The 12,318-nt window shown below is 55.5% G+C and overlaps 1 protein-coding gene across 3 annotated transcripts in view; it reads left to right on the top strand.

The window, feature by feature from the left end:
• Positions 1-8,288: 8,288 nt before the first annotated feature.
• LOC120928399 (collagen alpha-2(I) chain-like) overlaps positions 8,289-12,318 on the top strand; it is a 5,428-nt gene continuing 1,398 nt past the window's right edge. Inside the window, exons 1-2 of one of the 3 annotated variants that reach the window (XM_040339497.1) lie at positions 8,289-9,332; positions 11,937-12,318. The exon at positions 11,937-12,318 is cut by the window's right edge and continues 1,298 nt beyond it. In XM_040339497.1, coding sequence (XP_040195431.1) covers positions 8,450-9,332; positions 11,937-12,318 — 1,265 coding nt within the window. In that variant the 5' untranslated portion in view covers positions 8,289-8,449. The remainder of the gene's footprint in view (positions 9,333-11,936) is intronic. The other 2 variants (XM_040339499.1, XM_040339498.1) reach the window with 2 other exon arrangements.

Genomic DNA, 12,318 nt, shown 5'->3' with positions numbered 1-12,318 from the left:
CCGTTGAAGGAGTCCAAAAAGGAGTGCCATACCAACAAATCCTCCCTATGTTCCTTCCCCAGTCGCACATAGTGCCTGGGCGACCTGACGCCCGCTGTGGCCGACGAAAGGCGCCTGCAAAAAACCCTCCACATGGGGAGAATGCGGCAAGCAAAATTTAGCTTCCCCAGGAGCGACTGAAGCGCTCGGAGTTGCACCTTTCGCAAGCCCACCATCTCCTGAATCTCGGCCTTGAGGCCCACCAACTTGTCCAGCGGTAACCTACATTCCATCCTTTCCGAGTCAATCACGATGCCCAAGAATTGGATGACCGATCTCGGTCCTTCCGTTTTCTCGGGTGCCAGCGGCACCCCAAATCGCTCCGCCACGTGCTCCAACGTGGCCAACAACACTGCGCAAATCCGCGACCCCGCCGGCCCCACACAGAGAAAGTCGTCCAGGTAGTGGATCACGGAGCTTACGCCGGACACATCCCAAACCACCCACTCCAGGAACGAACTAAACCGTTCAAACAGCGCGCAGGAAATGGAACAGCCCATCGGCAGACACTTGTCTACGTAGAACTCCCCACCCCAATGGCAGCCCAAGAGCCTGAAACTATCTGGGTGGACCGGCAGGAGTCGAAACGCCGCCTCAATGTCCGACTTGGCCATCAAGGCCCCCCGGCCATACCGCCTGACCCAGCCCACCGCAGCATCAAAATAGGTGTAACTCACCGTACACTCCTCCATGCTGATGGCGTCGTTCACAGACCCCCCCTTTGGAAACGACAAATGATGAATAAGCCAAAATTTGTTTGGCTCCTTCTTCGGCACCACCCCCAACGGGGAAACCACCAAGTCGTCCAAGGGAGGCGAGACAAATGGGCCCCCCATGCGGCCCAACGCCACTTCCTTCCGCAGTTTCTCTAAAAACCACATCCGGGTGTTGTAACGCGGAACGCAAATTCTTAGCCACCGGGGGGACCACGGCCAAAGAGCACGGAATGTTAAAACCCACCGAGAATCCCCTTTCCAACGACAGGGAGGCCGCCCTGTCAGGATATCTACCGAGAAACGGTCGCATCCTTTCCACCATCACCGGAGTCCTCCCTCTTACTTGAAGAATCTCCGGGACGTCCCTTGCCTTGCTTAAAACACCGGGAAGAGGGGTGATTGCCACCACAGCCGGAGCACTCGTGCTTGAACCGGCAAGACCCTCCGAACCTGCAGTTTCCCTCGTTAAACTGCCAGCAGACCCCTTTCTTCTTTCCGGCCGACTGTCCTGGGGAAGAGGTTCCACCGCCCCCCCCCCCTGAAAAAACGGCGTGGACGTCCGTGGGGCCGACATAAGCCGCATCCAAAGGCCAATGTCCTTAGTGTCCCACCTAATATCCGGCCTGATAGCCCGGCGTTGCCGGAACTGCTCATCATACCGGAGCCACCCCGTGCCCCCGTAACACCGGTAGGCCTCGCTGATCGCCTCTTGGTAACTGAAAAGCGCCGAACAATGTTCGGGGTTTTTCTCACCGATCACGCTCGCCATGATCGAGTAGGCCTGCGACCAATTCGCAAAAGTCCTAGGTATAAGCCTATACCTCCTCTTCTCCTCGTCCTCTTTCTTGGACTCTTCCGGCTTAACCCTATCCAGGTTAAACTTTTCCAGCGGAAGCAACGCGAATATCTCTACATATTCGCTCTTCCAAATCTTTTCCCGCACCTCCGGCTTCAAATGCGAACCCAGCGGTGCCTCCCAGCACGTGTAAACCTCCCCTTTAGCCGCATCCGCCAACCGGACCAACTCTCTCTTCTTCGCGGAGTCGACCCCCGCATCCCCCTTTTCCGTAGGAGGCACCACGGCACCTGCCGCCACTGCCCCTACCTCTTGTCCCTTGTCCACGGGCACCACAGCCCCCGGCACGGCGACCGCTACTGCAGGCGCCGTAACCCCGGATCCACCTGCCGTTCCCCATGCCGCCGCTGGGCTGACAGCGGGGCTGACCCCACCCTTCAGCTGGCTAACCAACGTTTCCAGACCCGCCAGGAACCGGTGCAAACCCGCATCCTCTCTCGACTGTTCCCCCAGCGCACCCGAATCACCACTACTCACCCCTGCGGGCACCCCCACTCGACTACGGGGACCCCCCCCGTCCCCCCGCTAACACCCCCACATTTTGTAAAGTAGAAGGAAAAGCCAAAAACGACTCACCGGGCTGTCTGGAAGCAATCCCACCAGCCGTCCGGCTAGGCTCCCGCGCTGCGACCTCCGTCCTGGGCACGACTTCCTCCTCCGACAGCTCCCCTTCCGATCGATCTCCATGCCGACCCTCCTCACCAGATGAAAGCCCACCAGGCGACTCGGGGCTGGGAGCCGCGGGCCCAGAGCTGGACTCACTCTCGCTGCGCGCCCTGGACCCGTGCACCGACTTCCGCGTAGCTTTTCGTGGCGCCTCGGACACTCTGCCGTCTTCCCCTCCCCCTCGCTCCCTCACCACGGGGCTGGATTGGAGGTGGCTAGCCGCGGATGCTGAAGAGCTAGCCACCGCAGGGACAGATGTGTTTTGCCGAGGCTCTCGGCCCTCCGGTGCAAAACCGGGGTTGGAGCCCGCATCCCTCCGATCATCTCGCCGAGCGGACCTGGCCGCCGCATTGGAGCCCCCTGGCCGCCCCCTCCCTGTTCCCCGCTGCCGATCGGTGGCCTTCTCCTGGCGCCCCCCCGCCGCCGACGCTGTCCGTTTTGCGGGTGGGCCCGAGGGGGCCCGGATGGGGCTACCCCCTCTCCTGTGGGACCGGGTGGACGGTCCCGGGGAATAACGTGCCGGAGGCCGGGACACCCTGGATCGCGGGGTGTCCCCCTCCCCCCCCCCGGATGGGTGACTCGCTGGCTATGTCCTGGGTGGCAGTATGCGCCCCCCCCCGCTCGCGGGGTGCCCCCTCCACCCCCCCGAACGGGTGAATCATGTTCCGTGTCCCCGGGCGGGAGGAGCGGCCCCAGCATGGACTGCAGCCACCCCTCACCGCGGCGATCCGCCTCCTGCCTGAGCTGGGCGAGCATAGCCTCGACCCCAGCCATGGTGCAGGCCGATGGATGTGGCAAAATTTAGTCCCCGGCTGCGGCCTAGCGGCGCTCATTTTTTTTTTGGGGGGATTTCTGGCAGAGCCTGGCTTCCCCCAGCAGCGCTGGTCTAAAACGCTGCAAAAACGGCAGGAAATGTCCCCAGGAGCAGCCTACCTCACCCCTTCCTAAGTCTGGCAGAGCAGCAAGTCCCCAGCAGAAAATTCTCCCCTCGTGTGTTACCCAGGAAGCGTGGGAGGGGAAATATATAACCTCCCTCCCACTGCTCTCCTTCCTTACTGAGCCCTCCCCCCGGCCAGAGCAGGGCTTTTCTTTAACCCTGTCATGGCCGGCCCTCCGCCTATGTCCTTCTGCTCTTTGCTCCGGGCCTCTCTAGATGTCCGCTTTCCCCCTTCTCAGTGTATCCTTACTATGGAGGAATGCCGGGTGTAACAAGATGTCCGCTTTCCCCCTTCTCAGTGTACCCTTACTATGGAGGAGTGCCGGGTGTAGCAAGATGTCCGCTTTCCCTCTTCTCTGTGTATCCTTACTATGGAGGAGTGCCGGGTGTAGCAAGATGTCCGCTTTCCCCTTCTCAGTGTATCCTTACTATGGAGGAGTGCCGGGTGTAGCAAGATGTCCGCTTTCCCCCTTCTCAGTGTATCCTTACTATGGAGGAGTGCGGGGTGTACCAAAATGTCCGCTCTCCCCCTTCTCAGTGTACCCTTACTATGGAGGAGTGCCGGGTGTACCAAGATGTCCGCTTTCCCCCTTCTCAGTGTATCCTTACTATGGAGGAGTGTCGGGTGTAGCAAGATGTCCGCTTTCCCCCTTCTCTGTGTATCCTTACTATGGAGGAGTGCCGGGTGTACCAAGATGTCCGCTTTCCCCCTTCTCAGTGTATCCTTACTATGAAGGAGTGCCGGGTGTAACAAGATGTCCGCTTTCCCCCTTCTCAGTGTACCCTTACTATGGAGGAGTGCCGGGTGTAGCAAGATGTCCGCTTTCCCCCTTCTCCGTGTATCCTTACTATGAAGGAGTGCCGGGTGTAACAAGATGTCCGCTTTCCCCCTTCTCAGTGTACCCTTACTATGGAGGAGTGCCGGGTGTAGCAAGATGTCCGCTTTCCCCCTTCTCCGTGTATCCTTACTATGAAGGAGTGTGGGGTGTAGCAAGATGTCCGCTTTCCCCCTTCTCAGTGTACCCTTACTATGGAGGAGTGCCGGGTGTAGCAAGATGTCCGCTTTCCCCCTTCTCCGTGTATCCTTACTATGAAGGAGTGCCGGGTGTAACAAGATGTCCGCTTTCCCCCTTCTCCGTGTATCCTTACTATGGAGGAGTGCGGGGTGTAACAAGATGTCCGCTTTCCCCCTTCTCTGTGTATCCTTACTATGGAGGAGTGCCGGGTGTAGCAATATGTCCGCTTTCCCCCTTCTCTGTGTATCCTTACTATGGAGGAGTGTTGGGTGTAGCAAGATGGCGGCGACTTTCGTTACCAATTCTGCCTAATCTGACGGAACAGGTGTTGATTTACTAAAGGCAAATCCACTGTGCACTACAAGACTCTGTAGATCTGAGAGGAAGATCTGAAATGAGGGGAAGCTCTGCTGATTTCTATCATCCAATCATGTTCAAGCAAAAATGCTGTTTATTTTTTCTAGCATGTCCCCCTCAGATCTACAGCGACTGCAATTACTTGTAGTGCACAGTTGTTTTGCTTTTAGAAAATCAACCGGACTGTCTCCATGGGGGAGGAGTGTCCTCCATTTTCTTGTAGATCAGAGAAGGGGAGGGGTGTCCTCCATTTTCTTGTAGCTCAGAGAGGGGGAAGGGTGTCCTCCATTTTCTTGTAGCTCAGAGAGGGGGAAGGGTGTCCTCCATTTTCTTGTAGCTCAGAGAAGGGGAGGGGTGTCCTCCATTTTCGTGTAGATCAGAGAAGGGGAGGGGTGTCCTCCATTTTCTTGTAGATCAGAGAGGGGGAGGGGTGTCCTCCATTTTCTTGTAGATCAGAGAAGGGGAGGGGTGTCCTCCATTTTCTTGTAGCTAAGAGAGGGGGAAGGGTGTCCTCCATTTTCTTGTAGATCAGAGAGGGGGAGGGGTGTCCTCCATTTTCTTGTAGATCAGAGAAGGGGAGGGGTGTCCTCCATTTTCTTGTAGATCAGAGAAGGGGAAGGGTGTCCTCCATTTTCTTGTAGATCAGAGAAGGGGAAGGGTGTCCTCCATTTTCTTGTAGCTCAGAGAGGGGGAAGGGTGTCCTCCATTTTCTTGTAGCTCAGAGAAGGGGAGGGGTGTCCTCCATTTTCGTGTAGATCAGAGAAGGGGAGGGGTGTCCTCCATTTTCTTGTAGCTAAGAGAGGGGGAAGGGTGTCCTCCATTTTCTTGTAGATCAGAGAAGGGGAGGGGTGTCCTCCATTTTCTTGTAGATCAGAGAGGGGGAGGGGTGTCCTCCATTTTCTTGTAGATCAGAGAGGGGGAGGGGTGTCCTCCATTTTCTTGTAGATCAGAGAAGGGGAGGGGTGTCCTCCATTTTCTTGTAGATCAGAGAAGGGGAGGGGTGTCGTCCATTTTCTTGCATACAGCGCTTATTAATGCCAAATTTTGCCATTTTGCCATTTTGCCTCAGCTCACAGATATTTGTCTTATTTATTATGTTATTAGCCACTTGCCAACCTCTTCACGAACATATAAATCAGCAGAAAGAGAGTCCCGGAGCTGAGAGTGAAGCGATAGGAGGAGGGACGGCATGCCAGGGAAGGACAGCTCAGGGAACCAGGGTTTAGAACAGCAGGTTGCTTTAAGGGAATAGGAGTGGCCAGGGAAAGGAGGGGCTGATGGGAGATTTGCCTGGAAGGAGGAAGTGACGTAGCGTCACGCCTCCATTTTACAGAGAAGAAGAAGCGCCACATGTTGCAGGCAGGGAGAAGGGGTTGGCGGTGTTGGGCCTCTGGAAGAGGAAAAAAGGCAGGACGTTTTTGGAAAAACGGTGTACCCATAGGTGGTATGGGGGTTACGGGAACCTTTCGGTCAGCGAGGGTTGACCAGGAAGGAGTTAACATGTAGGGCACTGCGGACAGGTGTACTGCCTCTGAGTCGGGGGCTTGCGACTGAGGCCGAAGTTAAAATAGTTTATTGTCCCAGTGTCCAATGGGAGTTGTGGTCTCTCAGACCACCAGGATGGTTGTAACGTTTTGTATAAAGTTATTTAAAAACGGTTATTTATGTTAATTAAAGAATTTGTTAAATAAATAGGCCGTAAGGCCAATTTTACTCCACAACGTTGTCAGTCGTTTATTGGACTAGTGGGAGGTGGGGTAGGTTATGTAAGGGGTGGTCTCCGATCTGAGGATCGGTCCTTAACATGTCATGGCGTGTGTGGGCAAAGCAATGTGCCTGTACATCACTTTAATATCCGGCTGTGCGGGCTCGCACGTGCCGCAAGCTCCATGACCGTGCCCGCAGGACTTGTCCACCGGTGTCCCGTGATTGTGTCACCGAGGTGCAGAACGGGAAGATGCCTGTGTAAAACAAGGCATCTCCCTGTTATGCCTAGTGACAGGCCACTGATCGTCTGCTCCCTCTCATCGGGAGCAGTGATCATTGTTGTGTCACTGGTAGCCCAGCCCCCCACACAGTTAGAACCACACCCTAGGACACATTTAACTCCTTCCTCACACCCTAGTGTTAACCCCTTTTCCTGCCAGTGTCATTTACACAGTAATCAGTGCATTTTAATAGCGATGATCGCTGTATAAATGACAATGGTCCCAAAATAGCGTCAAAAGTGTCCGATGTGTCCGTCATAATGTTGCAATCACGATAAAATAAAATAAAAATCGCTGATCGCCGCCATTACTAGTAAAAAAATATTAATAAAAATGCCATAAAACTATCCCCTATTTTGTAGACGCTACAACTTTTGCGTAAATCAATCGATAAACGCTTATTGCGATGTTTTTTATGAAAAATATGTAGAAGAATACGTATCGGCCTAAACTGAGGACATTTTTTTTATATATTTTTGGGGATATTTATTGTAGCAAAAAGTAAAAAATATTGCTTTTTTTTTTTAAATTGTCACTTTTTTGTTTATAGCGCAAAAAATAAAAACCGCAGAGGTGATCAAATACCACCAAAAGAAATCTCTATTTGTGGGAAAAAAAGGCGCCAATTTTGTTTGGAAGCCACGTCGCACGACCGCGCAATTGTCGGTTAAAGCGACGCAGCGCCGAATCTCAAAAAGACCTTCGGTCATTAAGCTGACAAATGGTCCGGTGCTGAAGGGGTTAAATACAATCATTTTCTTATTTTGTCAGAATTGTTTTGCCGTTTTGTATGGACAGCTATGGATTCCCACCTGATAATGTACTTTGTCCTTTTATTGGGGTCTTTTCACTTCTTCTCTTCTTTTGCCTTTTATTTCATCTTTTCTTCGTGTTTTATACTTTTCAGCTATTTGAACCGGCCCCATCTAGTGTCTGCTCTCCATACTGCACCCTCTGTATTAAAGGGGTTGTAAAGGTAAAAAAAATTCCCCTAAATATCTTCCTTTCCCTCAGTGCAGTCCTCCTTTACTTACCTCAGTGCAGTCCTCCTTCACTTACCTCATCCTTCCATTTCGCTTTTCAATGTCCTTATTTCTTCTGAGAAATCCTCACTTCCTGTTCTTCTGTCTGTAACTCCACACAGTAATGCAAGGCTTTCTCCCTGGTGTGGAGAGTCGTGCTCGCCCCCTCCCTTGGACTACAGGAGAGTCAGGACGCCCACTAACACACAGCTCCTTTCTCTATCTGCAACGTAAATAGCGTTCTGACTCTCCTGTAGTCCAAGGGAGGGGGCGAGCACGACACTCCACACCAGGGAGAAAGCCTCACATTACTGTGTGGAGTTACAGACAGAAGAACAGGAAGTGAGGATTTCTCAGAAGAAATAAGGACATTTAAAAGCAAAATGGAAGGATGAGGTAAGTGAAGGAGGACTGCACTGAGGTAAGTGAAGGAGGACGGCACTGAGGTAAGTGAAGGAGGACTGCACTGAGGTAAGTGAAGGAGGACTGCACTGAGGTAAGTGAAGGAGGACTGCACTGAGGTAAGTGAAGGAGGACTGCACTGAGGGAAAGGAAGATATTTAGGAAACACAATTCCTTTACAACCCCTTTAATCAGTCCCGTTATTTTAGTTCTCCTCCCTATGAGACAAATACAGGAACTAAGATTGTACGAGGAACCGTCACTTCCTGGATTTTTCTTCCAGTGAGGCACGGAGCCCAACTGCAAGTCAGCGTAGGGCCGGCCATGACAGGGTTAACAGAACCCTGGTAGCTGGGGGGGAAGGAGGAGCAGGAGCTGTGGGAGGGGAGTTTACACATATCTCTCACCAGCCAGTTTCCCGGGCAGACAGGCGTGGGGGAGCAAAGTTGCATGGTCTGTACAGCCTGCAGCTGGGATTTTTTTCTGCACAGCAAGCGTTGGGACACAGGTAGGGGCGGCGAGATGGCAGGGATTGAAGCCCTGTTTGCACAGCTTAGGGCTGAGGCGGCGGTGCGGGGGGAGGACTGGCTGCAGCGTCAGCTGGGGACACTTCTCCCTCAGAACGGGGCAGCAAGCGGCGCGGCGCCGTCGGGGCCTAACCACACGGGCCGGGACATTATTCAGAGCGGTGGGGAAGCAGCGCTATCGGGGCCCAGTCACACCGGCCGGGGGACCGCGCGGTCGCGCTCATCGCGCCCCCCCCGCAGATATTCACCCAGCCCATCCCCTGGTCAGCAGCGGTCGGAAGGCGGCAGGAACAGGGCCCCATCGGGCCCCCCCGCAAAGCGTGCGGCGGCGCCGGCTACGGGGGTCATTGAGGGCCCGGCAGGGGGGACCAGGAGCACCCAAGGACAGAGGGGGGGACGGCCGGGGGGCTCAGGTACGGCGGCCGTGCCCGCCCGACGTGTGGAGCAGGTGGAGACGGGCCCGGTCAGCAGGCCTCGGCGAGAGGGATCCCAGATTACGGTGGCTAGCCCCTCAGCTGCTACGGCTGGCCACTTGCAGGAAGACTGCAGCAGAGTTACGCCTGGCAGGAAAGCGCCGGCAAAATCCGCTCACGGGTCCAGGGCCCGCAGGGAGAGCGAATCCGGCCCTGGGCCTTCGGCCGCCGGGACCGAGCTGCCCGGGGGGTCATCATCGGGGGAAGAGGGGCTGTGCGAGGACCAGTCGGATGGGGAGCTGTCCGGTTCGGAGGAGGAGGTCGTGCCCAGGACGGTGCCTACAGCGAGGGATTCCAGACGATCGGCTGATGGGATTGCTTCCACGCAGCCCGGTAAGTCCTTTTCCACATATGTTTCAAATTTACGTTGTGATGATGTGGTTGTGGGGGGCCGGGTGGGGGGGGCCCGGGATAGGTTGGTGGTGCCCGCGGTGGCTGGGGGCAGTGCGACATCTTCCCAGGTTACGGACGCACAGGTGGGGAATCCTGGGGTGGATGCGGGGTTGCAGAGATTTTTGTCGGGGCTAGAGGCGTTGGTTAGCCAGCTTAAAGGGGGGGACAGACCCCCCGCGGGCCCGACCGCGGCTTGGGGGCCGGGAGGGGGGGCTGCGGCGGCTGCGGCAGCTGCCCCAACGGCGGTAGTGGTGACTGAGAAGGAGGCGAATGGGGGTGGTTTGGGGTCAGGACCGGCGGCACAGACGGCAGGGACTGCCGAGCCGGCAGGGGCCGCAGGCAAGAAGCGGGATTTGGTGCGGTTAGCGGATGAAGCAAAGGGGCAAGTGTATACTTGTTATGATGCGCCGCTGGGGGCACATTTGAAACAAGAGGTTCGGGAAAAAATCTGGAAGAGCGAATATGTGGAGATATTCGCTTTGTTACCGTTGGAGAAATTCAACTTGGATAGGGTGAAGCCCGAGGACTCCAAAAAGGAGGACGAGGAAAAGCGGAGGTATCGGCTCATACCTCGCACGTTTGCGAATTGGTCGCAGGCTTATTCTATTTTGGCCAGCGTGATTGGCGAGAAGAACCCCGAACACTGTTCGGCGCTCTTCAGCTACCAGGAGGCGATTAGCGAGGCCTATCGTTGTTATGGGGGCACGGGTTGGCTTCGTTATGACGAGCAATTTAGGCAACGTCGGGCGATTAGGCCGGACATTCGGTGGGACGCGAAGGACATTAGCCTTTGGATGCGGCTTATGACGGCTCCGAGGACGTCGGCGCCGTTTTTTTCAGGGGGGGGCCGGCGGGGCCTCTTCCCTGGGACAGTCGGCCGGAAAGAAAAAGGGGGTTTGTTGGCAGTTCAACGAGGGAAACTGCAAATTCGGAGGGTCGTGCCGGTACAAGCATGAGTGCTCCGGGTGTGGGGGTAATCACCCCTCTTCCCGCTGCTTCAAGCAGGGCAAGGGCCGTTCCGGAGATCCTTCAGGCAAGAGGGAGCACGCCGGTGATGGTGAAAAGGATGCTGCCGTTTCTCGGTAGGTATCCGGACAGGGCGGCTGCCCAGCTCCTGGAGGAGGGGTTTACAGTTGGTTTTCGTATCCCTGCTAATTTGACCGTGATTCCGCCAATGTCCGAAAATTTACGTTCAGCTAGGCAACACTCGGAAGTGGTTTCCGAGAAGCTCCGTAAGGAGGTCGGGCTGGGCCGAATGGGTGGCCCGTTTGAGTCCCCTCCGTTAGCAGGCCTGGTGGTTTCACCGTTGGGGGTGGTACCGAAGAAAGAACCAAACAAGTTCAGGCTCATACACCACCTCTCCTTCCCAAAAGGGGGGTCGGTGAACGACGCGATTAATGCGGAGGATTGTTCAGTGTGCTACACTTCGTTCGACGCGGCGGTGAGTTGGGTTAGGCGGTACGGCCGGGGGGCGTTGATGGCCAAGTCGGACATCGAGGCTGCTTTCCGGCTGTTGCCGGTGCACCCGGACAGCTTTCGGTTGTTGGGGTGTCACTGGGAGGGCAAATTCTATGTGGACAAGTGCCTGCCCATGGGTTGCTCAGTGTCCTGCGCATTATTCGAACAGTTCAGTTCTTTCTTGGAGTGGGTGGTACGAGACGTGGCGGGGGTGGATTCGGTTATCCATTATCTGGATGACTTTCTCTGCATTGGACCGGCGGGGTCAAAGGTTTGCGCGGTTCTGTTGGCCACGCTGGAGCACATAGCTGAGCGTTTTGGGGTGCCACTGGCGCCCGACAAAACGGAGGGGCCTAGGTCGGTCATTCAGTTCTTGGGCATAGTTATCGATTCCGAGGCTATGGAATGCAGGCTGCCGGCGGACAAGTTGGAAGGCCTCAAGGCGGAGGTCAGGGGGATGATTGGCATGCGTAAGGTACAACTGAGAGCGCTGCAGTCGCTCTTGGGGAAGCTTAACTTTGCCTGCAGGATCCTCCCGATGGGGAGAATTTTTTGTCGGCGTCTGTCGGCCAGCACGGCAGGGGTTAGTTTGCCTAACCACTATGTAAGGCTGGTGAAGGAGCACAGGGAGGACCTGTGGGTCTGGCACTCTTTTTTAGAGGCCTTTAACGGTAGGGCCTTGTGGATGTCTGGCCCGGTCAGCAATTTTGACCTAGAGCTGTACACAGACGCGGCCGGGGGATCAGGCTTTGGGGCCTTTTTTTTCAAGGACAGTGGAGTGCGGGCCCCTGGCCTCAGTCCTGGCTGGCTGCGGGTTTTACGAAAAACTTGGTGCTGTTGGAGCTGTTTCCAGTGGTGCTGGCGGTGGAGTTGTGGGGCACGTCTTTCCGGGATCGGAAGGTGCGCTTCCATGGGGATAACCTGGGGGTCGTGCAGGTGATAAATCGCGTGACCGCGTCCTCTCCCCCAGTGATTCGGCTCCTGAGACACTTGGTTCTGCGGTGTCTGCAGCTGAATGTGTTTGTTTATGCGGTGCATTTACCGGGGGTTGAAAATGTCGTGGCTGATGCTTTGTCTCGGTTCCAGTGGGACAGGTTCCGGGAGTTGGTGCCGGAAGCAGAGGAGCGAGGGGTCCCCTGTCCGGAATGGCTGTGGCAGATTCCATTGGAATCATCTCCACCTGGATTAAAAAATCGGTGAGTGCGGGTACTTGGGCGGCCTATGAAAAAGTATGGGTAGAATGGAGTAGCTTGGTAATGGAATCTGAGGTGCACCTCTCGGGACCGGAGGTGAGGACGTTGGTGTGGTACTTTTTGTCCAGGAATATCGAGGCAGGAGTGTCTCAGTCGGTATTGGATAAGAAGTTGGCCGGTTTGGCGTTTTTATTCAAGTGGCAGGGGTTGCCAGATTTTACAAAGGATTTCTGGGTGCGCCAGGCTCTGAAAGGGTACAGGAAGCAAGGGCGGCG

This window comes from Rana temporaria, chromosome 2 (genome assembly GCF_905171775.1).
Source record: "Rana temporaria chromosome 2, aRanTem1.1, whole genome shotgun sequence".
Taxonomy (NCBI): domain Eukaryota; kingdom Metazoa; phylum Chordata; class Amphibia; order Anura; family Ranidae; genus Rana; species Rana temporaria.
This window is presented reverse-complemented; position numbering and strand designations above follow the sequence as displayed.